The following is a 22,404-nucleotide window of genomic DNA, read 5'->3' on the forward strand; positions in this document are numbered from 1 at the left end:
CTGATTGTAAGGACCCTGGTGGGGGCCACACTATGTTTGACCATAAGCTTGCGGCCAGCATGGAAATAAGGGAGGTCATGATCAGACTCTAATTCTGGACGGCCAGTGTGTGGATGGGGGAGTGGAGAGGAGAGCCTGGGGCCTGAGTGAGGAGGGGGCTGCCTGGTGAACAGGAGAAGCCCAGTCCCCACTGGTTGGTCTTGGGGACCATTGGTTGTAGGGCAAAGAGGGAAGACACCCAGGATGACCTCGGGTTTCTGGCTGGTGCTAGTGACAGCCAAGGAGATGAAGAGTTCAAGGGGAGGAGCAATTTAGGGGCAGAGGCTAGGAGTTTGGTTCATTGCGTTTGAAGAAGCTGCAGCCCTGTGCCTGGGGACCTGCCTGTGGGCCGTCCTCCTCTCCAGAGAGATGTCCATGGCAGAACTCAGGACCAGAGTGTGGCCTGAGCCATATTAACCAAGGGTCCTCCCAGGCGATGGGTCCTCTTCTTCCACTGGGCTGTAGCTCCACCCCTGCCAGTATGCTTGCTCTGGGCCAGTTCCTTCTGAGAAATGCAGGGGTGAAGGAGAGCCCTTCCAGCCACCCTCCCACCAGGACCCAGTCTTGGGGAGGGGATTCTGGCCATGTGTGCACGTGGCAGCCAGATTGTGAGAAGAGCTGAGTTAGGCTGGGTTTTGTCTTTCATTCAGCATTGTTGGCGGCTGGGTGCTTCCTGGGTGGAAAGCCCTTGTGCTCAGGGATCCGGGAGCTTCTCATCCACTGACCGACTGTGTGGGCTGTTGGCGGGTAATCGAGGGATTCCAGGGAGGCACTGAAGCCTTGGGAGGAGTTATGAGTGAGGCTGGGAGGCCAGTGGGGTCAGGTGGTGCTGGACCTTATAGACTTTTCGGGGTTTTGTTTGTTTTTGGGGGGTTAATTAGGTTTGTTTGTTGATTTATTTATTTTAAATGGGGGTACTGGGGATTGAACCCCATGCATGCTAGGCATGCACTCTATCACTGAGCTATACCCTCCCCATCCCGACCTTTCGGTTTCTGTGTTGAGTGCAGGGGAACCAGAAGGAGATTGAAGCCCGGGAATTATACAAGTGGGACATGCTCACATTTATACTTCAGTAAAATCTCTCCGGCTACCAGGGAGGGGAGGAGGCAGGGCCACTGCAGGTGATGGAGGCCTGGATTGTGCTGGCCGTGGGGAGCAGGGTAGACAGAGTCGGAGTGGTGTGGTGTCCTCGCTGGGTTCCTCATAGCCAGGAGTCTGTGAGGGGCCTGGGGGCTGCTGCAAGCAGAGGGAGAGCCAGCAGGACCCCCACATAGGCTTATCATACACCCTCTCCTCACCCCACCAGCCCCAGTGACATGACAACTCTCTATTTTATAGATTAGATTCCTGGGTAAGGTTTTGTTTGGAGCAAGGTTCATACTGCTTAGACAAATAAGCACCTTGGGAGCCCTGGCCTCAGAGATACCCAGGAACACCCCTCTGAGAACTGAGGGGCGGTCAGGGCCTGGGCCCTGAGGCCGGTGTGCCCTTGGTGCCGGTGAGCCGGTTGCTGGGGCTGGAGGCCCCCCTGCCCACCCTGGGGCTCTGCTTATCCCCCCTCCTCTGGCCCCAGGTGGTGATGAAGGTGGTGCAGCTGCTGCCTGATGGGCACAGTGTGAAGAAGGAGGTGGACGCGGCACTGGACACGGTCAGTGAGACCATGACGCCCATGCACTACCACCTGCGGGAGATCATCATCTGCACCTACCGCCAGGTGAGCCCCAGCCCCGGCCCGAGTGCGCGGCCCAGGTGGGGGCCGACGGGGTGTGAGGGGCTAGGGGTCCCAGGGGACCCGCAGGGGCTCTCAGTCACTTCTCCACCTTCTGGGAGTGGAGGTGATCCTTGAAATGGAAACATGCCCAACTGCAACTTGCCCAGGTGAGATTCTGGGGTGCTGGGCGGGGTGTGTGCAGCCGTGATGTTGGGAGTGTTTAACAGCTGCTGCGACTCTGGGGCCTGTCAAGGGTGTGTCCAGTCAGAAGGGCACCCTGTCCTAGGTCCTGTGGTGCCAGTCATTAACCCTCCAGTGTCTGGGCCATGGAGGGCCCTGGAGGCCCTGGGCAGGGGTCAGGTTGGTAGATGGGACCACTCTGTGGCCCTGGAGAGTGGCTGTGTAATACCCGGCAGGGAAGCAGTTCAGTGCTTTAACAGGTGATGCTGCCTGAGGGACTGGGCATTTAATTATAAAAATCAGAAGTTTTCTATAAAAGTCTAGATTTCATATAAAAATTCAGAGTTTTAGCCTATCTGTAAAAAACATGTCCTGCAGTTGGCTGTGGTCCCCAGCACTCTGTCACACATGGCTGGCCCAGTCCTGTAACCCGCTGGGCTGCTCGGAGCATGGGATGTGGTGGCCTCCGATCTCTGTGTGAGACACACTGACCTGCCTAGTTCTGTTCTTCTCTGACCCAGGGAATCTGATTGGCTGCTGGGGCACAGGCGGGAGCTGGAGCAGGAGGGGGCAGCTGTGGGGGGAGTGAGGGGCTTCAGGAAGGCTGTGCCTGTAGTGAGTGATCCCCACTGTGGGTGCCGACCTTGTGCTCACTGCTTCTAGTCAGCAGTCGCTGAGGTCAGCTTCTGCCTGTGGCCCCTGCCGAGAAGGGGCAGCTGCAAGCCAGCCCCATGGTCCGCCTGCACCGGGCGCACACCGTGATGGCTGATCCACGCCAACCTTTGCTCTGGGCCACAGATCAGACCATGATTGGGAAAAAGAGTTTCCCTGGAGGTGGGCCACTTGGGGTCAGGCTATGCGCAAGGCCAGAGATCAGTTGGAAGGGCTGCTGAATTTGGGGTGGGGAAAGTAGTTAAGGTTCCAGAAAGTGGACTTTGCTGAGCTGCATAAGATAGACTAGTTTTCCCCAGGGCCAGCAGCTCCATTGTATCCCTTTGGAGCTGCCTTTGGGTCTCGTTCATGGTGGTCTCGTATGCTGCCGCCAGGTGGCAGCAGTGAACTGAAAGCCTGAGCTTCTCCTGCTTTCAAAGGACACGGAGAGGGCAGAGAACTGAGGCTTCCAGTTCTTGCTGTAGCAGGAGGCCCAAGTGGTTGAAAAGGGATGTCTAGCCCTGCTTCAGAGCACCACAGGCCCCCCTGTCAGTGTCCCCCTCTCCACATCCCCTCCCTTCAGCCCTGCTGGCTCTCCATTGCCTTCAGCCAACCAGGTATCCCCCTCCCCACCAGCGGATAGGCCCTCCCCTCCTCAGCTCTGCAGCCGTGGACGTTCATTGTGGGGCACAGAGGGTGCAGCAGGGAGCATCAGGAGGACGTGAGCCACGGGGAGAGAGGAGAGTCCCACAGAACTGGCCTTGAACAATCCCAGTGTAATGAGAGCCGGGGAAGGCACTTCAGGCAGGAGGGGCTACATGGGCAGAGGCCGCGAGGCCAAAAAGTGAAGTGAGTTCAGAGGCAGTCAAGGTGCTTTGGTGCCCGCAAACACAGTTGTGTTGGAAGCTGTCAGAGCTGAGGCTGGATGGGTGAGTTGGCTTTTCCTGCTGGCAGTGGGAGGGAAGGGTGGTATGGTTGGGGCTGTGTCTAGTGGTAGATGCTCTGGCTGCCTTTGGGGTTGTGGGGTGTTTTAATGAGGAAGGAGGAAGCAGAGCCAGCAGAGGATTCTCACCCGCTGCTAACCAGGACTCCCCTTCCATTCCAAAGGCCAGGATGGTGCTGACCTCTGCAGTGAGAGGATGGGAATCCCTGAGCCCTATCCCCGGGCTTCCTGGTGCTGGTGATGGGGGGAGTTGGGGTGAGGGTCCCGGCAGAAGCAAGATGTGGAGTCATTCCCCAATGTGACCACCAGGTGGCCCCAGTGAGCTGAGCTTGGGCCAAACTCGCAGAAGAGCTGAAGAGCAGAGGGGCCTGAGACACCCTCTAATCCAGTTCTTCTCACCCTAGCTGCACAAGAGATTCACCTGGGAGCTTTAAATCAGACCAGTGCCTGAGCTCCATCCCCAGAGATTCTGATTTAGTTGGCCTGCTGGGGAACCAGGGCATGGGTCTTTTAAAGTTCCTTAAGTGATTCCAAAGTGCAGTCAAGGTTGAGAGCCACATACTCTAAGCAGGGGTCCCCAAGTTTAGTGAGGTTAGGGTCACCTGGAGGACTTGTTAAAATGCATGTTGCTGGGCCCATCCTGAGCTTTTGATTCTGAAGGTCTGAGTGTCTAGCAAGCTCCTGGATTAATGCTGATGCAGGGCAAGGACCACATCAGGGATCTCCCGCTGTAGTGTCTTGCCTTCTTGCTCTCCCTTGGTATAACAGCTTTACAGAGATAGAACTCACACACCACACAATTCACATATTTAAAGTGTGCAAGTCAATGGTTTTTAGTACATTCACAGAGTTGTGTAAATCATCATCACCACAATCAAGTTTAGAACATTTTCATCACCCCAGAAAGAAACCTCCTGCCCGTTAGTGGTCATTCCCCATTTCCCCCTTCCCCCAGCCCCAGGCACCCACCAGTCTACTTTCTGTCTCTGGGGACCTGCCTATTTTGGGCATTTCATATAAATGGAATTATACAATATTTGGTCCTTTGTGACTGGCTTCTTTCACTTAGAGTAGTATTTTTGAGGTTTATCCACACTGTAGCATGTATTAATATTTCATTCCTTTTTATGACTGAATACTATTTTACTGTATTTCACATTTTGTTCATCTAATCATCAGTTGATGGACATTGAATTGTTTCCACTTTTTGGCTATTATGAATATAATCTTATGAGCATTCATGTACAAGTTTTTATGTGGACATTATATACATAGAAGTGGAATTGCTGGGTCACATAATCTTTTGGGGAACTGCCAGACTACACCATTCTACATTCCCATCAGCAGTGTGTGAAGGTTTCAGTTTCTCCACATCCTCACCAACACTGGTGATTGTCCTTTTTGATTGTAGCCATCCTACTGGGTGTGAAGTGATATTTCATGATGGTTTTGATTTGCATTTCCCTTATGACTAGTGATGTTGAGCATTTTTTCATGAGCTTTTTGGCTATTTGTATATCTTTCTTGGAGATTTGTTTTTTCAGATCCATTGCCCATTTTTCACTTGGTTTTCTATCTTTTTTTAATTGAGCTATATATAGTTCTTTCTGTGTTCTAAATATTACATACTCTAAATACATAGCGGATATACGCTTTGCAGAACTTTTCTTGTATTCTTTGGATTGTCTTCACTTTCTTGATGATGTCCTTTGAAGCATGCAATTTTTAAATTTTGACCATGTCCAATTGATCAGTTTTTTCTTTTGTTGCTTGTGCTTGCAGTGTCGTGCTTAATCTTAAGGATTTACCCCTGTTTTCTTCTAGGAGTTTTATAGCTACAACTCTTACATTTAGTCTTTGATCAATTTTGACTTAATTTTTATATATGGTGTGAGATAGAGATTTAATTTCATTCTCTTGCATGTAGATATCCAGTTGTCCTAGCACCATTTGTTGAAAAGATGATTCTTTCCTCCTTGAATTATCTTGACACCCTTAAAAAAGATCAATTGACTATAAATGTGAAGGTTTATTTCTAGACTTTCAATTCTATTCCACTGATCTATTTGTTTGTCCTATGACAGTTCATACTGTTTCAATTACTGTAGCTTTGTGGTTAAGTTTTGAGATTAGGAAGTGTGAGTTTGCTAACTATGATTTTCTTTTTCAGAATTTTTTTTTTTGTGGGGAGAGGGTATAGCTCAAAGTGGTAGAGTGCATGCTTAGCATGCATGAGGTCCTGGGTTCAATCCCCAGTACCTCCTCTAAAAAAAAAAAAAGTAAATAAATGAGCAAATTTAATTATCTCCTTCCTCATCTCAAAAAAAAAAATCCAATATTAAGAATTTTTTTTTTTTGGTTATTCTGGGTCCCTTGCATTTTCATATGAATTTTAGGATCAGCTTGTCAGTTTCTGCAAAGAAGCCAGCTGAGATTTTTATAGGGATTGTGTTGAATCAGTTTGGGGAGTATTGCTGTCTTAACAATAGTCACTCTTCTGATCCATGAAAATGAGATACCTTGCCATTTATTGAGGTCTTCTTTAATTTCTTACACGATGTTTTATAGTTTCTGGAGTGTAAGTATTGTACTTCTTTTGTTAAATTTATTTTCAAGTGTTTTATTATTTTTATGCTACTATGAATGGAATTGATTTCTTAATTTCATTTTTTAGTTTGTTCGTTGTGTAGAAATACAACTGATACTTGTATATTGATTTTCCATCTTACAACCTTGCAGGATTCATTTATTCTAATACTTTTTTTTTTTTTTTAGTGAATTCCTTAGAATTTTCTATATACAGGATCATGTCATTTGCAGATAGAGATGTTGTATTTTTTTCTTTTCACTCTGGATGCCTTTTACTTAACTTTCTTGTCTGGCTACCCTGGCAAGATCTTCCTGTACAATGTGGAATCGAAGTGGCAAGAGAGACATCTTTGTCTTGTTCCTGATCGTAAGAGAGCTTTCAGTCTTTCACCATTAAGTGTCACGTCAGCTGTGGTTTTTTCACAGATATCTTTTATCAGGTTGAGGAAGCCCCCCCACCCCATTCTTATTTTATTGAGTGTGTTTTATAATAAGGAGATGTTAAATATTGTCAAATGCTTATTTCTCTGTCCATTGAGATGCTCTATGCTTTTTGACCTTTTTTCCTGTTGGTGCAGTATATTATTTGCATTGATTTTTGGATGTTGAACCAAGCTTGCATTCCTGGGATAATCCTGCATGGTCACGGTGTATATTCTTCTTTCTGTATTGCTGCATTTGGTTTGTTGAGGATTTTTGCATCAAATTCATAAGAGCTATGGGATCTGGGGTTTTCTTTTCTTGTGATGTGTTTGTTTGGTTTGGCAGTAGGGTAATATTGGCCTCGTGGATGTTACCCTCTCACTTTTCCAGTGGGGAAACGGAAGCCTAGAGAGGGAGGGTGGAGTATCACCAAGTGTATCTGTCAGCTTGGGCTGATGTAACAGCGTACCACAGACTGCAAGGCTTAACCAACAGAAATTTATTTTCTCACAGTTCTGAAGGCTGACAAGTCCAAGATCAAGGTTCTGGCCGATTGAGTTCTAGTGAGAGCTCTCATCCTGGCTTGCATACAGCCGCCTTCTCACCATGTCCTCACATGGCCTGGCTGTGTGTGTGTGTACAGAGAAGGGGGGGGGAGGAAAGCTGGGAGGGGGCTCTCGTATCTTTTCTTACAAGGACACTAATCTCAGAGGTCATCTAATCATTGATGCCTGGAAGTGCAGTTAGAGAACAAAGAAAGAACCAAAAGCGACCTTGTTCCTAGTTGGGCTTTCACAGACCAGTTTAAACAAAGGGAAAGACCTTTCTAGGGTTGCCAATATATAACCTTGTTAAATGTGTCCATTTGAAAGGAAGGAAGGAAGGAAAGAAGCAAAAATTAAAAACCCAACTACCATCTAACATGGTTGGCATTTCATAAAAGAAAGGATATTTTAGTACCAGAAAAGTAGAGTGGGTGTTCTCGGAACAGAGGACAGTCCTTGAGAAGATTTATATATCTAAATTCCTGTGGACTTGTGAAACTGATTGTGGACCTAGATTTGGGAATTGCAGCTTTTGGTGACAAAGCCACTGTTTATTTTAGTCAGAAAGGCAGAAATGCCTCCTCCACGGTAACCCTGTGCTCGCCCCAGTCAGGCTGGGTCAGGGTGATCTGAGCTGTCCCAGCTGCCTTCAGATTTGAAGGTGCATCTGGCCAGCCTTCAGTGTGTATAGACCCTGGAATGGACTTAATTATGATCGACCAGGCCCAGTGTCAATCCCTGTGTAGGTGGGAGGGAAGCAGGTTGGATTATCCTGTGTTGGTGGGCAGAAGGAACAAGGGTGTGGGGGTTAGAAGGAGCTGGGTCCCAACAGGGCCATCTTCCTCCTCTCTGACCGCCTGTGTCTCCACCTGCCAGGCTGGACTAATGCTGCTTCCTGGCTGGGCTGTGCATGGGAAGGACAGAGGGGACTGGAAGCACAGGGCTTGGCTGGTGCACAGTAAATGCTCAAAAAGTGGGAGGCCCCCAAGGATCATTGTAGGGTAGAGTGTTCTCCTTCCCGAACAGACTCTTAGATTTTAGTGTCAAAGGGACGTAGAGAGCATCTGACCCCTCTGTTATAGGTGAGCAGGGGGGCAGGCTGCCCAGGGCCCCACGTGAGTCGATGGCAGAGCAGGAATGAGAGGCGGAGGTTCTCACGCCCAGCCCTGAGCCCTTCCCCTGACTGCGTCGCCCTGGACCTGAGGTCTCAGTCCGTTTTGCCCTAGTGAGCCGTGGGGGCCTTGCTGAGGCTCCAGAAGGCAGCTGCTTCCTCTCCTCTTCCCCTCTGACGGACTGCCTCCTCTGGAAATTGGCAGCCATGTCTCACCCCTGGGATCTTGCTCTTAATTTAGACCCCCGCCCTCTGGCTTCAAATCTGAAGTCCCCAGGCGATCTGCGGTGGGGCCTGCTGTTGTCTGCGCAGAGCGGGCCCCGTGCTGCATGTGCAGGAGACGCTTGTTTGCCTGGCTGGACCCCTAGAACCTCTGAATGGGAAGGTACCTGAGCCCAGGCTCAGGTAGGGATGTGTCACCCACAGAGGCTCCGTTTGCCTGGGAGCGTTCCAGGTCCAGTCTACCTTCTGCCCATTGGAAGGTTCCCCCAGGAGCCCGCAGCCTTGGGATTCTGAGACTGTCAGCAGCACGTGGCTCCTCGGCTTCCTGCCCTGCACCCCCAGGTCCCCCAAACCATAGGTACCGTGGCCCCTGCCAGGTCCAGCAGTCAGTTTACACTGTTATAAGCAATTAAGAAAACAGCTCCTGGAAATTGATGTGTGCGTTTCCGCCAGCAATAAAAGTGTTTCAGGGCCCTCGGTGGAGACAAGCGGGAGAAATGTGGGGGTCATGGCTCTACGTGGCTCAGCAAGGAGGGCTCAGGGTGTGCGTAAGTCTCCACCCACACGGCGAGGTCCTACCACAGCAATGAGGACTGGTCGTAGCTTGTGTGTGGTTACGGAATTGATATTAGACCACTGCCCGGTCATCCAGCGATGGTTTCAGCGTTGCCTCTCTCTGGTCTTGGTGCACGTGCATGTGTTTCTTCTCACAGGTGTGGTCGCAGTGCACACACAGGCTGCCCTCCTGTTCACCCGGATGATGTTGTGGCCTTTAAACACGTGCTCAGCCTGCACATGCTTAGTGAGCGCCTGCCCTGTGACTGGGGATGGACCAGTGAGTGAAGCTTCACTGAGCTTACATTCTAGTAAAACGAGGAGAGAGGCTCATTGATAAGTAGTTTTAGCTCATGGACACTTTAGCCTTTACGTCATCACGTGTAATATCAGCATAGTACGTGGCTGAGTGGATGCACCCTGGTGTCACCTGCCCTTCCTGTGGAGGTGTCCTGTTGGATTACTTCCTGTCGTTCTCTGGGCAGATGATGGTACAGAGAACCTCACAGTGCATGCTGTGTGGCATATTTCTGTAGGCTGATTCTTGGAAGTAGGATTATTGACAAAGCTGAAAAGTAGGAACTTTTTTTTTATTTATTTGGAAAATTTCAAACAAAGTTTTAAAGTAGAGAGAATAATTTCAAGAATCCTTGTGTGCCCACCTCCCAGCTTCAGTAATCAGGACCAGTCTTATTTCATCTAAAGTCCCTCCAGCCACCCCACCGGATTATTTTGAAGCAAGTCCCAGACCTCATATAATTTCCTCTGTAAATATTTCAGCACATACCTTAAAGAAGGGGGAGTCTTTTAAAAAAGATCATAACACCATTATCATGCCTCAAACAGCAGTGACTTCTTACTGTCCAATACCTGGTCAGTGTTTAGATTTTCTCACTGATCTCAAAGGCGTTCTGCAGTTGGATCATGACCCAGACCTGATCCACAGATGGCATTTGGCCGATGAGGCCCTTAGGTCTTTGAATCTAGAACACTTCTCCTCCTTTCCTCAGCTGGAGTGGATGTGAAGAGGTGACCGGGCTGTCTTCCCGGCACCCTGCAGTCTGGGCTGTGCTGATTGTACCCCGGGTTTAGTTGAGCCTGTGTTGGAGTCCCAGTGCTCCCTGTAAACGGGTAGAGCAGAGACTTGATCAGATTTGGCTTGGTTTTTGGCCAGCATGTCACGGGTGGTGCCATATGCTGCCATGGGGGGCAAGAAGGTCCTGTGGTCTCTCCTGTGACCTGTCAGACACCAGTGCTCGTCTCCCAGATTCCTTATTTCATTGGGGGTTTGCAACATGGTGATATACCGGCTCTCTCACTCCCTCTACAGTACTTCCAGAAAGAGACTTCCCGAGGTGCAGTGAGGGCAGGAAGGTGGGGATAGTGCTTGCTTTTTCCCTGGGTTTACCCATCCTCAGATTAGGTTTGGGAGATGCTTCTCTAAAGCCGAGAGGAAGGATGTTGCATTCAGTGAGCCCTAATGTTCCTCCAGGCTCTGATGGTGCTGGAGTCAGTGATGAGGGTCTGGCAACTGGGTGGAGATGGGCTGGGAGAAGGGAGATGGAGGGGCTCACGAGGGGAGATTGGGAGGGGTAGAGGCTAGTGCTGGAGGCCGGGGTCCCAGGCCCCATGTGTCCTGACATCTCCTTGGCCAACTCAGAACCAGCCTGGGAGGTGCCCACAGGCAGACTGTACCTTTTCACATCCGCAGTCCAGCTCAGTCTTTGCTGTGTGCCTGTGCCTGATGAAGGGCAGCCTGTAACATTACCTCCATGTTTGCTTCCGAGGAAGGGAGGCACTGGGCTCTCCTGAGAGCACGCAGCCGGCAGATGATGGCAGGAGGAGAGTGAGACCCCAGACCCCGACTTCCAAATCAGGCCCTCTCCACTGAGCCACACTGCCAATCACAGAGGTGGAGGCAGTTTCACCTCCCCTGCTCGCCGCCAGCCCCTTGTGGGGGAAATAAGACCTGGAAGCCATGATCCCTGTCCTTGTATTCCCAGCCTGTTCAGGGGAGGGCAGTGGCCAGAGGGCAAGAACACATCCCGGACTTGGGTCACGGCTACAGAGGGGCAGGGACCAAAGCTGCACACACGTTTTCCCTGGAGGCAGACCTTCCTGGGGTAGCAGTCTTGGCCCCTCTCTCTGCCAAGGCCTGTCTCAGGCCACCTGGCCTCTGGGGGCTGCAGCCCATGATGCCTCCTCCAGTCTCTAGAGCGTCAGTGAGTCTGGCTCGGGGCCTGTGTGTGAGGGGGGCAGAATGCTCAGGGTATTTAAAAAAAAACAACGCCTCAGAAGGAAAAATAAAAGAGAAAACCCTTTGAACTGAGCTGCTCCATGCAGTTGGGATAGAGGTGAGAAGGCTGGGCCCCAGACTGAGGGGAGTCCAAGATGGCCACCAGCCCAGAGTGGTGACACCATCTGGTGAATTAGTCGTTTCCCGCTGCACCTGGAAAGGGAAAATATTTGTGACAGAAACCAAGGTCAGGGCTCCTGGCGGAAGTCCAGTTAGATTCGTTAATGCCAGGGGCACTTCTCCTTTGCCTTGGCTAGTGATGTTAATTCTTACTGGTCTGTGTCTGAAACAGCGTGATGCATCTCCCACCTGTCCTTTCAGACAGGGTTTGAAGAAAGTCTGAGAGGAAGGCAGCCTCGCGGAGAGAAGCAGAATGTCCTTTGCTCTCAAATTGAGATGTATTTTGTGAAGACTGCGGTGCTTTAACTTTGAGCAGTGCTTTTTGAGTTTTCTAGGAACTTCCCTCTGTCCCCTCTGGTCCTCGGAGCAGGTAGTGAGGAGGTGAGAGTGGGTGATATGAGACCCATTTTACTGAGGAAGACACTGAGGACTGACGAAGTTTTGTGACCAGCTGGAGGCAGGATCAGACCCTATCTCCCGACTCCTCGGCCTACATTCCTTTCCTTCACTACGATGGCCATGACTCAGGGGCCAGCTCTCTTGTGGTGGGGAATAAAAAGGGTTGGCGAGGAAGCCACCAGCCCTTACTGGATGCACTGCCCTGGGTTGGTGCAGGGTTGCTAAGAGGTCATGGAGATCCAGCTCAGTGCCCAAAGGTCTAAGATTGCTTCTTAAGAAAAATGGAAAAAGAGACAGCTCTGGCTCTGAACACAGGTGGGTGGGGTCTCTCTCAGTCTCTCCAAGACTCTAGCTTGGCCAAAGTTACTCCCAAGAGACTTCATTCTAGTAAGTAATGTGTTTTCAGGGCTGTAATTAGAGCAGCCCTCGAACGCTGTGAGCTGTCACACAAAATAGAACGGAAGGAAAGGGTTGCTTCCCAAGGCTCTTTCACACTGGCCCAAAATAGAGCCAGTGGGTCAGCTGTTTGTTAGATGGAGAGAGAGTGTGTGTGTGTGTGTGTGTGTGTGTGTCAGCGTGAGCATGTGTGTGGAGGCAGGTGTTCTCGGTATCTGAGACCTCCCTTGCTTTCACTTCCTTCCCATCGTATGGCTGAGCTGGAACCCTTTCCGCCCTCCAGGGGGACTTTGCTGGCTTATTCAACAGCATCCATCCAGTGAGCACTGACAGCGTGCCAGGCAGTGCTGCTGAGTGTGCACATCGGGTTTGGAATTTTCAGTGATTTGGGAGGCGTTTAGATCTCAACCCCAGCATCTGCCCCCCACCCCTGATTCCCCTGGCATGCTCTCCATCTCCTGAGACCCTGCCTCTATGCTAACTGCTGTCATTGTTGGGTTGTGGCTGTCACCAGAGCTGCCTCTTTCTGCTGGTCATCTCTGGTCCACGTGCCAGGACTCATCTCTAAAGCCCTGACTCAGACCCTGCCTGGTACAAGTAGGGCTCCATAGAGGTCTCCCTGGGAGTGGATGGAAGGGGAAAGATTGAAAAGTCATTGTGTAATTAAATAGGAAACGTGCCCCCTACCTTGGCTGTACCTTCTGGTTCTTTGTCTACATTGTTGGTCTCCAGGAGAGGGCGCGCTTCTCCAGCAAGAGCCCTGGGTCCGGGAGGTTGGAAACCTGGGTTCTAGCTCTGGCCCTGCTAGTAACTTCCGGCGCAGCCTTGGGCAGATTGCTCTGACTTGTCTGGGTCTCTGCTTTTCCACATGTTACCTGGGGTCACTGCTTTTGCCCTACCTGCCTTGAAGGGTGATGGGGAATGCCAGCCTGGGTATGGGTGAGGTGGGAGTAGAGTGTAGGGGTGTTGGGACCCCAGGTGGGCCCCCTGGGTATGTACAGGGACAGCACGAGGACCAGGACCACGTCTTGTTGGCACTGACTCCCAGAGCCTGGTCGGGGGTGAACAGTGATGAATGAATAGCACACAGAAAAGCCCATGGTGCCAGGTTTAGCCCCTTCATGCTTTGAAAGTGCTGATCAACATATGACATCTTTGGAAAACCAGTTCCCTGCCTCTGGGCTGAGGGCCGTTTTCTCCCTTCTGGGGACTAGGTATGGAAAGCTTCCTTGTGCTAGAGGCACCTCTGCCCTGCAGGCCTGAGCATGAAGTCTCAGAGTCTGCAGGGAGTCATGCGAAGCCCCCAAGGAGAGGGGTGGCATTGGACTTTGAGAAGAAGGGTGGGGTCCAAGCTCTGGGAGCCTGTCCCTTAGAAACTGCCCGTGTTTGAGGGCTGTCCATGGCCCACCCTGCCCGGTCCGCACATCAGCTGGAGGGCAGCGGTCACCAGGCCACGCTTGTTCCTGTGGAGATCTCAGGGAGAGGACAGCAGGGAGGCTCCAGTAGTGACTTAAGGGTCTAGCAGAGTCACGCTGGTGCTGTGGTGAGAACAGACAGCAGGGATGGGGGGAGGTTGGTGGGGGAAGGCCAGTCAGGCGCTGTCTCTGAGATGAGGCAGCTTGACCAGGCCATGAAAGTGTGTTGAAGTCAGGTCGATGAGATTCCCTGATTCGCTGGATGTGGGGCCAAGAAAGGGAGAGGTCGAGGAGGAACGTCAGGTTTGGGCCTGAGCAGCAGGAAGGTTAGCGTTGCCTCTAAGATGGCAAACTTGTGGGTGGGACAGGCTTGGGGAGAGCTCCGGACTTCCCTGTGGGGCGTGTTTTGGAATTAGAGGAGCCTGAACCTTGGCGCTGAGCAGCGGTTACATGTCTGAGTCTGGAGTCCCAGGTGCAGGTGCACTTGTGGGAGTCCCCAGGATCCAGTCTGGAATCCAGGTTCTAATAACACCGAAGGCATGAGACAGGGTGAGATGCCCTAGGGAGTGAGTGCCCACCGACCAGCCGGGCATGCACACCGGGTCCTAGTCAGACACTCAGGGGAGGCAGAGATGGAAACCTGGTTTTAATCTGGTGCCTGCCCCTTGCTTATCACTGTCTTAGGGAGACCAACCATGGCTTGGAGAAGCAATTAGAAACCCTCAGGATGGAATGTAATATAATAGTTAATGAACTGGTTCAGAGCAGAGGAGGCTGAGAAGGGCGGGGCTGAGCTGAATGGTTCAGAGCCTCAGGAGAGTGAGAGCTTGTCCTGGGCCTGGAGGGACAAGCTGAACGCGGCCAGGCTGGGCGGAGGGGAGGGCATTCCAGGCAGGAGGAAGAGAGAGGGTAAAAGTACAGAGCAACAGTCAGGCACGGATGGTTGAACTTGACTGTGGTGAGAGGGGGCTAGGGTGGTAGGAGAGCCGGGATTTTGGAGTTCATGTCCCTGCTTGGAACTCTGTAACCTTGCTGAGCCTCATCACAAAGCGCGATGTCCCTCTTCCTTCACGGGGTTGCTGGGAGGGTGTAGTAGATTCTGATCATCAGATCTGTGTGTGGCGTGCTCAGCCTGGCACCGGCATGTACAGTAGGGCCTGGACACACCTGGACACACATCTCCAGCCCTGCCTCCATGGGCCCCTCCCAGGTGGCCCAGTGAAGAGCAGAGCTTCAAGAAAGCCACTGCTGGCATCGCTGGGCCTGCGTTGATGCCGGGCAGACTGGAGGCTTGAGAGGCCTGAAATGCCCAGCGCCTTGCTCACCTTTCCTGGGCCCTGGCTATTTTAGGGCTCAGTCCCCAGTGGACGAGGAAGACTTGTCCGCTGCACCACAGCTAATGACAGCCTGGCCTGCCAGGCCCTTCAAAAACAGCTCCACTATTTTTATCCACTGGAGGTGGCTGGCCTGTCCTCCACCCCAGACTGTGCCAACATGGGGTGATTTTAAGGAAATTGGGGCTTTGCTAGGAAGATGGGTCATTGTCTCAAATCACAGACTGCAGTCCGGCAGGATGTGCCCACGGAACCTTCCGGGTGGTGTCAGGCGTCACCTTGACCCAGTGGTCTGAATTTAGAGATAATTCCACCCTACCTTGCCAGTAGGGCTCGGAAGGAATCACTCAGCCTATCCACCCCAGATGTTTCTCAGAATCCTCCCTGGTATCTCTGGCAGCAGCAGGCCTCTGTCTCCACGGGATCAGAGGCATGGGGAGGAGAGGGCTGTGGGGTTGTGTCCCCTGGCCAAGCCCAGCACTGAGGGCGCTTTATGCCCACAGGACATTACTTCTGAGCTATTTCATTGAAAGTAGTTTAAAATGGCTCTCATCTGGTGGGAATGTGGGTGGTTTCCTTTTCTTTCTAAGAAAATGTTTTTAACTAGACTCCTGGCCTCTGGATAGAGCCTGGGGAGCAGTGTCAGGGATGGGGTGGTGAGTGTCCAGTGCTATGCGGCATGAAATACTCATCCTTAGAGGTAGGCAGAATCGTGTTGTATTGGCCACAGTTTGCATTTAGGTAAAATATATATATATATTTAATCCACTGCCCAATTTCTAAACAGAATTGCTTTTTTCTGAGCACTTGGTTGGTTGATCCTTAAAACAATAGGCATCCTAGCCCCACCCCCCATTCACTCTTTCTGCTGCGGCAGCGGTGGGGCTGTACCCAGCCTCGCTTCCACCAGAAGCCTGCACTGGCCTCTTTGTCTGTAGGGACAGGACTTTCTAGCTCTGGGCCCTCTGCTGCTGCAAGACCCTCCCTCTCTGTCTCCTGGAACCCACCTCACTCTGACCCATTCCTCCCCTCCTCCCATTCTGCCCCTTCTTCCTAATGTACCTCAAATACCTCCTCCTCTTGGACGCCGCCTCCAGTCCAGCTACCCACCCTGCCTCCATCCTGTGATCTGGCCGCTCTGGGTGTTTGGCGATAGTCTTCTGCCTCTGCTGAACAATGAGCATCTCTGCGGGCAGGGCCTGAATATGCTCCCCTTTGTGCTGTGGCTCTCCCTCTCATTCCATGAATGGCTGGACCTGTGTGGCTCCAGGGTTTACAATGCTTCCTTATACCTGACTTTACTGAGCAATCTGACCTCTAACAATGTGGGGGCTGAGAATTTAAATGGCAGAACTGGGACCAGAACCTACTCGTGTCTCCTGGGGAGTCAGAGCATTGGCTGTGGTCCCCTCACCCATCCAGGTCCTGTCCATTGTCTGCCTTCCCCCTGACTCCATCCCCAAGACCCCAGGGCTGTTTCTGGGTGGTGTGGGTGGGCCAGCTGTGCAAGTTCCCATCCACTCACGTGCCCCTGGGGGCAAAGACGGCAGAGGCACCAAGGGCTGAGTCACCCGAGGCAGAAATGGGAGGTGGGGGACCACTCCAACTCCCAGTTCTTGGGGCTGTGGAGCATGTCATGTCTGGGGCAGCCCCCACCCCCAGAAGCAGCTGGGAGGAGACACACGTAGGCTGACGTGTGCCTGTGCCAGAGGGCTTTCTCCAGCTGTGGCCCAGCTGTTGGGGGACCGCCCTTCCTGGTTCCTGGAGGCCTGGGGTCTGGTTGTCCCTCCTACAGATGTTTCTGGTCCCTGAGGGTATGGCCCCTGTGCCACATCCTCTTCCTGGAGCAGAGAGAGCTGCTGGATGGAGGGGGGTGGGTACGGTGAGAAAGGCGGAGGGTGCAAGGTGAGATGTGGTGTTCAGTTCCCCGGATTCCCCGCCAGGGGAGTGGTCCACATCTGGTGGGTTAGAGGAGCGCGCTCAGGTGTCGGGGCAGGGACACCCTACAGGGGGAGAGCTGGCTCTGCATGTCCTGGGCCTTGTCCTCTGTCCTCTTCACCCACCCCCCCCACCGAGGAGAACTGGAGAGGACCCCGTATTAGTTCCCTTCCTCCTGAGTGTTAGTCTCCCATGAGCCTTCCATTGACAGGTCACTCCTACTCTCAAACCTACAATGGCTCCCCAGTGCTAAAGCCATGGAGCTCAACCCTGGCTCCGAATCACCCAGGAACTTTTCAGAATCCCGATGCCCAGGCCCACTCCTCAGAGGTTCATGTGATTGGTCTGGGGTGGGGCCCAGGCACCTGCACAGCAGGGTTGGGAAGCCAGCTTAGAGAGTGGGCTTCCTGGGCATCCGGGCAGCTTTCACAATTGGGCGCCAACCCCGTTCCCTGTTTGTCTCTTTACCCCCTTGTTCCAGCCAAGCCAGCCCCTTCCCAGTCCCCACCTGCTGGCACCATCCTCACCTCTGTGCCTCCCCATCTGGTGCTCTGTGTCTCCACCCAAGTCCACCCAGCCCTCACCACCTGGCTGAATTAAAGATGGTCTCTGGGAAACGACCTTTAATCACTGGCTGTCTCTTCTCCCTAGCCTGTGGCCTGGCGCTGTTCTCCCAGAAGGTGCTTGCCGTTGCTTGTTAGAAAGACCCATGTCCCCCTCCCCCGCCTCTTCCCCACCTGAGCCCCTGCACCTCCTGGTCCTGCTCCTGGGGTCTTTCTGTGATCTGTCCCCAGCCTTGGAGAGGGTGAGGCCCAGGGTCTGAGGGCCATATGTGTTCATCTTCTGTCTCTGATCCAGAACCATTTAAGAAATGGGCCAGGAGGTCAGGTAGGGACCACTGCGGCGGTCAGAGACCAAGATGGGGTCCCCCCTTCCCAGGCAGAGGTGAGCCCACCGCTGTGAGCAGGGGGAGCCGCAGAGCCCAGGCTGCCATGGAGGATCCGTGCTGCACCCATAGTCAGAGCTTTGCTGTGGCAACCTGTCCTTGTCTGGTTGCCCCTCAGAGCAGGATAGTGGGTATAATTTCATGAGGAAACGGGGGTTCAGGGAGGCTGAGTGACCTGCCCACACCTCCCAGGTGGGAAGTGAGTTTCTGACTCCTGCCGCCAGCACGCCCTGTTGGCCTCTCCTATAATCTGGGCAGGGGCGACCCCCTTGGCCTTGCTGTGTGAATCACTTCCTCCCATCCCTGCCCTGGTGCAGAGGGCAATGGGGTGTGTGTATGTGTGTGTGTGTTAGCGAGTGAGTGTATGTGGTGTGGGAGAGTGTGTGAGTCTGAGTGTGTGTGCAGTATGTGTTATGAGTGTGTGTGAGAGTGTGAGTGTGTGGGGTATGTGAGTGTGTGTGGGGTGTGTGAGTGTGTGGGGTATGTGAGTATGTGTGGGGTGTGTGAGTGTGGCGTGTGAGAGTGGGGTGTGTGTGTGGTGTATATGATTTGAGAGTGTGTGTGGGGTGTGATTGTGTGTTTGGGGTGTGTGTGTGGTGTGTGTGATTGTGAGAATGTGATTGTGTGTGGGGTATGATTGTGAGAGCGTGATTGTGTGTGGGGTGTGTGTGTATGTGTGGTGTGTGTGATTGTGAGACTGTGTGTGGGTGTGTGTGTGTGTGGGGTGTGATTGTGTGTTTGGGGTGTGTGTGGGGTGTTAGTGGTGTGTGTGTGTGGGGTGTATGTACGGGGTGTGAGTGGCGTGTGTGTGTGGTGCGTGTGGGAGGTGTGAGTGGCGTGTGTGTATGGGATGTGATTGTGTTGGGTGTGTGTGGGGGTGTGTGTACAGGGTGTGACTGTGTGGGGTGTGATTGTGTGGGGAGTGTGTATGGGGTGTGAGTGGCGTGTGTGTGGGGTGTGAGCGGCTTGTGTGTGTGGGGTGTGTGTACTGGGTGTGGTTGTGTGAGTGGCATGTGTGTGGGGGGTGTGATTGTGTGTGTAGGGTGTGTGTATGGGGTGGCGGCCCCAGGGAGGGGAGGGCCCGCACCCTGACCCCGCCCTGTGCCGTCCTCCAGGCTAAAGCAGCCAGATCGGAGCAGGAGGCCCGGAGGCTGCAGCTGCGGAGCCTGCAGTACCTGGAGCGCTACATCTACCTGGTGCTGTTCAACGCTTACCTCCACCTGGAGAAGGCTGGCTCCTGGCAGAGGCCGTTCAGCACCTGGATGCGGGAGGTGAGGGCGGGAGGCTGAGACTGCCCTGTGCGTCCTCCTCGGGGACAGACAGGGACAGGCAGTGTTCTCACCCCTCTCTACAGGGGGCGTCCCTGTGGCTGAGATCTTGTCTTGTTTGGCTGTGGGTCCCCAGCACAGGGTCCGCGCTTGGCAGGCAGTGAGCGAATGAATGAGGGGAGGGGAGACAGGCGCGTGGGGGCAGGACTGGGCGGGCGCTGGTCTGGGCTCCTTTTCCGTGCGTCCCTGAGGCCAGCGTCACCTGGGCGCTTTGTGCCCATTGCTGTGTTCATCCCTCACCTGGGGCCTTCCAGCTTCCCCTGCCACCTTCCAGCCATGGCCTTGGGCAAGACAGTTCACCCCTCTGACCTGCTGTCCTCAGCGTTAAGGTAGAGATAACGCTTGTACAGTCAGCACTGCTCGGAAGTCTGTGGTGGGGATCCCATGAGATACGTGCCGGCCGTCTGCTGGAGCATGTGTACGTGGGGCTGCAGTACGTGGCGGCCATTACTCCCCCATTCTGCAGAGGAGGGGACTGAGTGCAGAGAGGTTAAATGCTTGCTCACGGTCAGTGTGAGAGCAGGTTGGTTGGCTCCAAAGCCCACCGTGTCTGACCTAAGATGCCGCCCTCTTGTGCCTCCTCCTCCATCCCTCTCTGCTTGGCTCTTCTGGAATCTGCACCCGACTTGGCTAGTTTTAGAGGCAGAGCTGCCGCCTCGGCACCTCTAGGTCAGGAGGAAGGTCTCCTTCCCTTTTTGGCAAAGTGGCCTGTAATTACCCCTCCGCTGGGACACTGGCCCTTGCTGACCTCACCAGCCAGCCGCTGGGCCACAGGGCTGTGTCGAGAGTGTCCGGTAGGCCCCAGCTAGCCCGCCTGAGCTGAGACCCATGGTGGGCCTGCCTGACCTACAACCAAAACTCACAGCCAAAGGGTTCTTGCTGGCTCCTGCATCCACGCTGTGTTCCCCAGCACTCCCCATGGGCCCTAGCTGTAATGCCCGGAGCAGCTGGGCTTCTGCCCCTGAGTGTCCCCAAGGGAGTATCCGAGCTGCACAGGCACAGGGTGTGCTTGGCCTTTTGCACTGCTCTCCTCTTACTTCCTGCCCAGTGCTTTCTGTGCTTTGCAGCCAGCCCCCTGCGCTGGTGCTGGGAGGTGGAGACTTCCCTCCCATTGTAAGGCAACGGAAGCTCAGAGTACGTAATATAATCAAAATGCAACCTGTGCAGGTCGCTGAGCTGGTGGGAGGCAGCGCTGAGCCCCAGACTGACCTGTGTTCACAGAACCCAGTGACAGGAGGACAGCGTGGTGCAGGGGGGCAGGGGACCCAAATGACATCCTCCCTCCCCTAGGACACTGTCTATCTCTGCTGTCCTCCCCAGGTGTCAGCAAAGGCCGGCGTCTACGAGATCCTCAACCAGCTGGGCTTCCCCGAGCTCGAGAGTGTGGAGGACCAGCCCTTCTCCCGGCTGCGCTGCCGGTGGCAGGAGCAGAGCCACAGCCCCGAGCCCTCCGCCGCAGGGGACTTCCTATAGGATGCGCCGCCTCCCAGGGGGCTGGGGGTGCCCCGTGCTCTTCACTGGGAGTGGCCCTGAGAAACGATTCCTCAGCTTCCCAGAGCGACTAGGGTGGGGTGGGGACCCTTTTTTTGAAAGAGTTTTTCTAGGACAGTTAGCACACAGTGATATCTTGTAAATGCAGGTGGGTGGATGGCCCGCAGGAAGGCCCGGTGTGGCATCAACCTGGCAAGGAGCTCACTCCCCGACAAGGAGCTCACTCTCTGAGTTGCCAAACAAAGCTCCACACCACTCCTGCCCTCTCCTCTCCCCCTGAGTGGTCCTGACAGCCCCCGGCGCGGAGCAGCCCTGGCCAGTGCTGGTACCTTTCTCTCCTGCTGCTGCTCTCCCACTTGACTTCTCCCTTTTTGCTGCCTGAGCACTGCCCTCAGGGCCCCTGGCTCCCTGGGGGAGTGGACTGCGCTTGGGGTGGATCTGTTACCTTAGAGGCAGCTCTACCCAGTTCTCTTGCTTCTCATGTCCCGTCTCCAGCCTGGAGACTTTGAGAAAAACAACGACGTGCCCAGTGGGTCCGGCAGAAGCCTCTACTTCTCCTTCCTTTGCCCTCTTCTCCTGGGCTGGCAGGACTGTGGAGGTTTCCAAGGAGCTGAGAACAAAAGGGAGTTCTTCTCAGGGGAAGGAGCTTCCAGAAGCTGCATGCAGCCCTGTGGAAGAGGCTAGCTTGATTTCCCTAGGAGCGTGGGTGAGGGGTCTGGGGCAGCACTTCCTGCCCCACCACCCACCGTGGCTGGTGCCCTCACCTGCTGTGACAGGGGCCCCAGGGACTACTGGGACCCTGAGTGAGCAGTGGGGTGTGAGAGAGTGGGCCAAGGATGGTGTGAGCAGGCACTTGGATTCCAGGCCGTCTTTGCTGAGCATCCTTGAGCTGCCTCCCAGTGGGAGCAGAAGGGGCCAAGCACTGCTGAGTTAGCAGCTGCGGGGACCAGCTTTGTGCAAACAATGGGAAGGATGCTCGGAGAGGCAGGAGAGGCAGGTGTTACTGAGCTGAGTCTGTGGCTGTCTGGGGACTGGTGTCTGCCAAAACACAGGATGAACAGTGTGTACGCTGTCCACCTGGCTTGGCTCATTGGGGCCAGGGATATCTCTCTTGGTTTGACGCCTGCACTTGTGCAGAAAAACAAGTGATGTATCATTGGTCGTGATATTTGAAAAGGGGAGAAGCGGCCAGAGTTGTTGACATCTACCTAGTATTGGAAAATATTTGACCATCTTGGCTGAATTATTTTGCAAATCTACTGTATGTCTGTTCACTACCTTTTCAGATTTGTTGTTGTTTTTGGTTTTATTTCTGCATGTAGTAAAAAGTTTTAATTTCTTTGCAGACAAGGTCTAGATGAGGGGTCAGAGATCAGGGCTGAACTGGGAGGGATCTTTCCTGTTCTCATGGTTGGTCTGACTTAACTGTGCTGGGACTACTGGCTGGTCACTTCACCTCTCTGCCTCAGTTTCCCCATCTGCAAAATGGGAGAATAATACTTGCCTACCTACCTCACAGGGGTGTTGTGAGGATTCATTCGTGATTTTTTTTTTTGTACATAGCGTTTGAGCATTAAAAACAGCTGAAAGTGAAGTGCGCCTAGCTGCTGGTGTCTTTAGTGTGGGGCGGGCGTTACAGAAGTGCTCTTTCAGAGTAGGGGTGGGAAGGCAGAGTGAACCGAGAGCACTTGCCCTTAGTGTGTGTAATTCTCAGAGAAGATGGAGTTTTCCAGACATCCTTCTCCTTTCTTCACATCCCTAATCATGTC

The 22,404-nt window shown here is 53.3% G+C and overlaps 1 protein-coding gene across 7 annotated transcripts in view; it reads left to right on the forward strand.

The window, feature by feature from the left end:
• Positions 1-22,404, forward strand: part of PALD1 (phosphatase domain containing paladin 1) — a 103,506-nt gene that overhangs the window by 54,458 nt on the left and 26,644 nt on the right. For 5 of the 7 annotated variants that reach the window (XM_074374150.1, XM_074374148.1, XM_074374152.1 and 2 more), the window contains 3 exons: positions 1,616-1,756; positions 18,932-19,087; positions 20,465-22,229. In XM_074374150.1, the coding sequence (XP_074230251.1) occupies positions 1,616-1,756; positions 18,932-19,087; positions 20,465-20,617 (450 nt within the window). In that variant the 3' untranslated portion in view covers positions 20,618-22,229. Of the gene's footprint in view, positions 1-1,615; positions 1,757-18,931; positions 19,088-20,464; positions 22,230-22,404 lie in introns of those variants that run through there. The other 2 variants (XM_074374153.1, XM_074374154.1) reach the window with 2 other exon arrangements.

Source organism: Camelus bactrianus, chromosome 11, assembly GCF_048773025.1.
Source record: "Camelus bactrianus isolate YW-2024 breed Bactrian camel chromosome 11, ASM4877302v1, whole genome shotgun sequence".
Classification (NCBI taxonomy): domain Eukaryota; kingdom Metazoa; phylum Chordata; class Mammalia; order Artiodactyla; family Camelidae; genus Camelus; species Camelus bactrianus.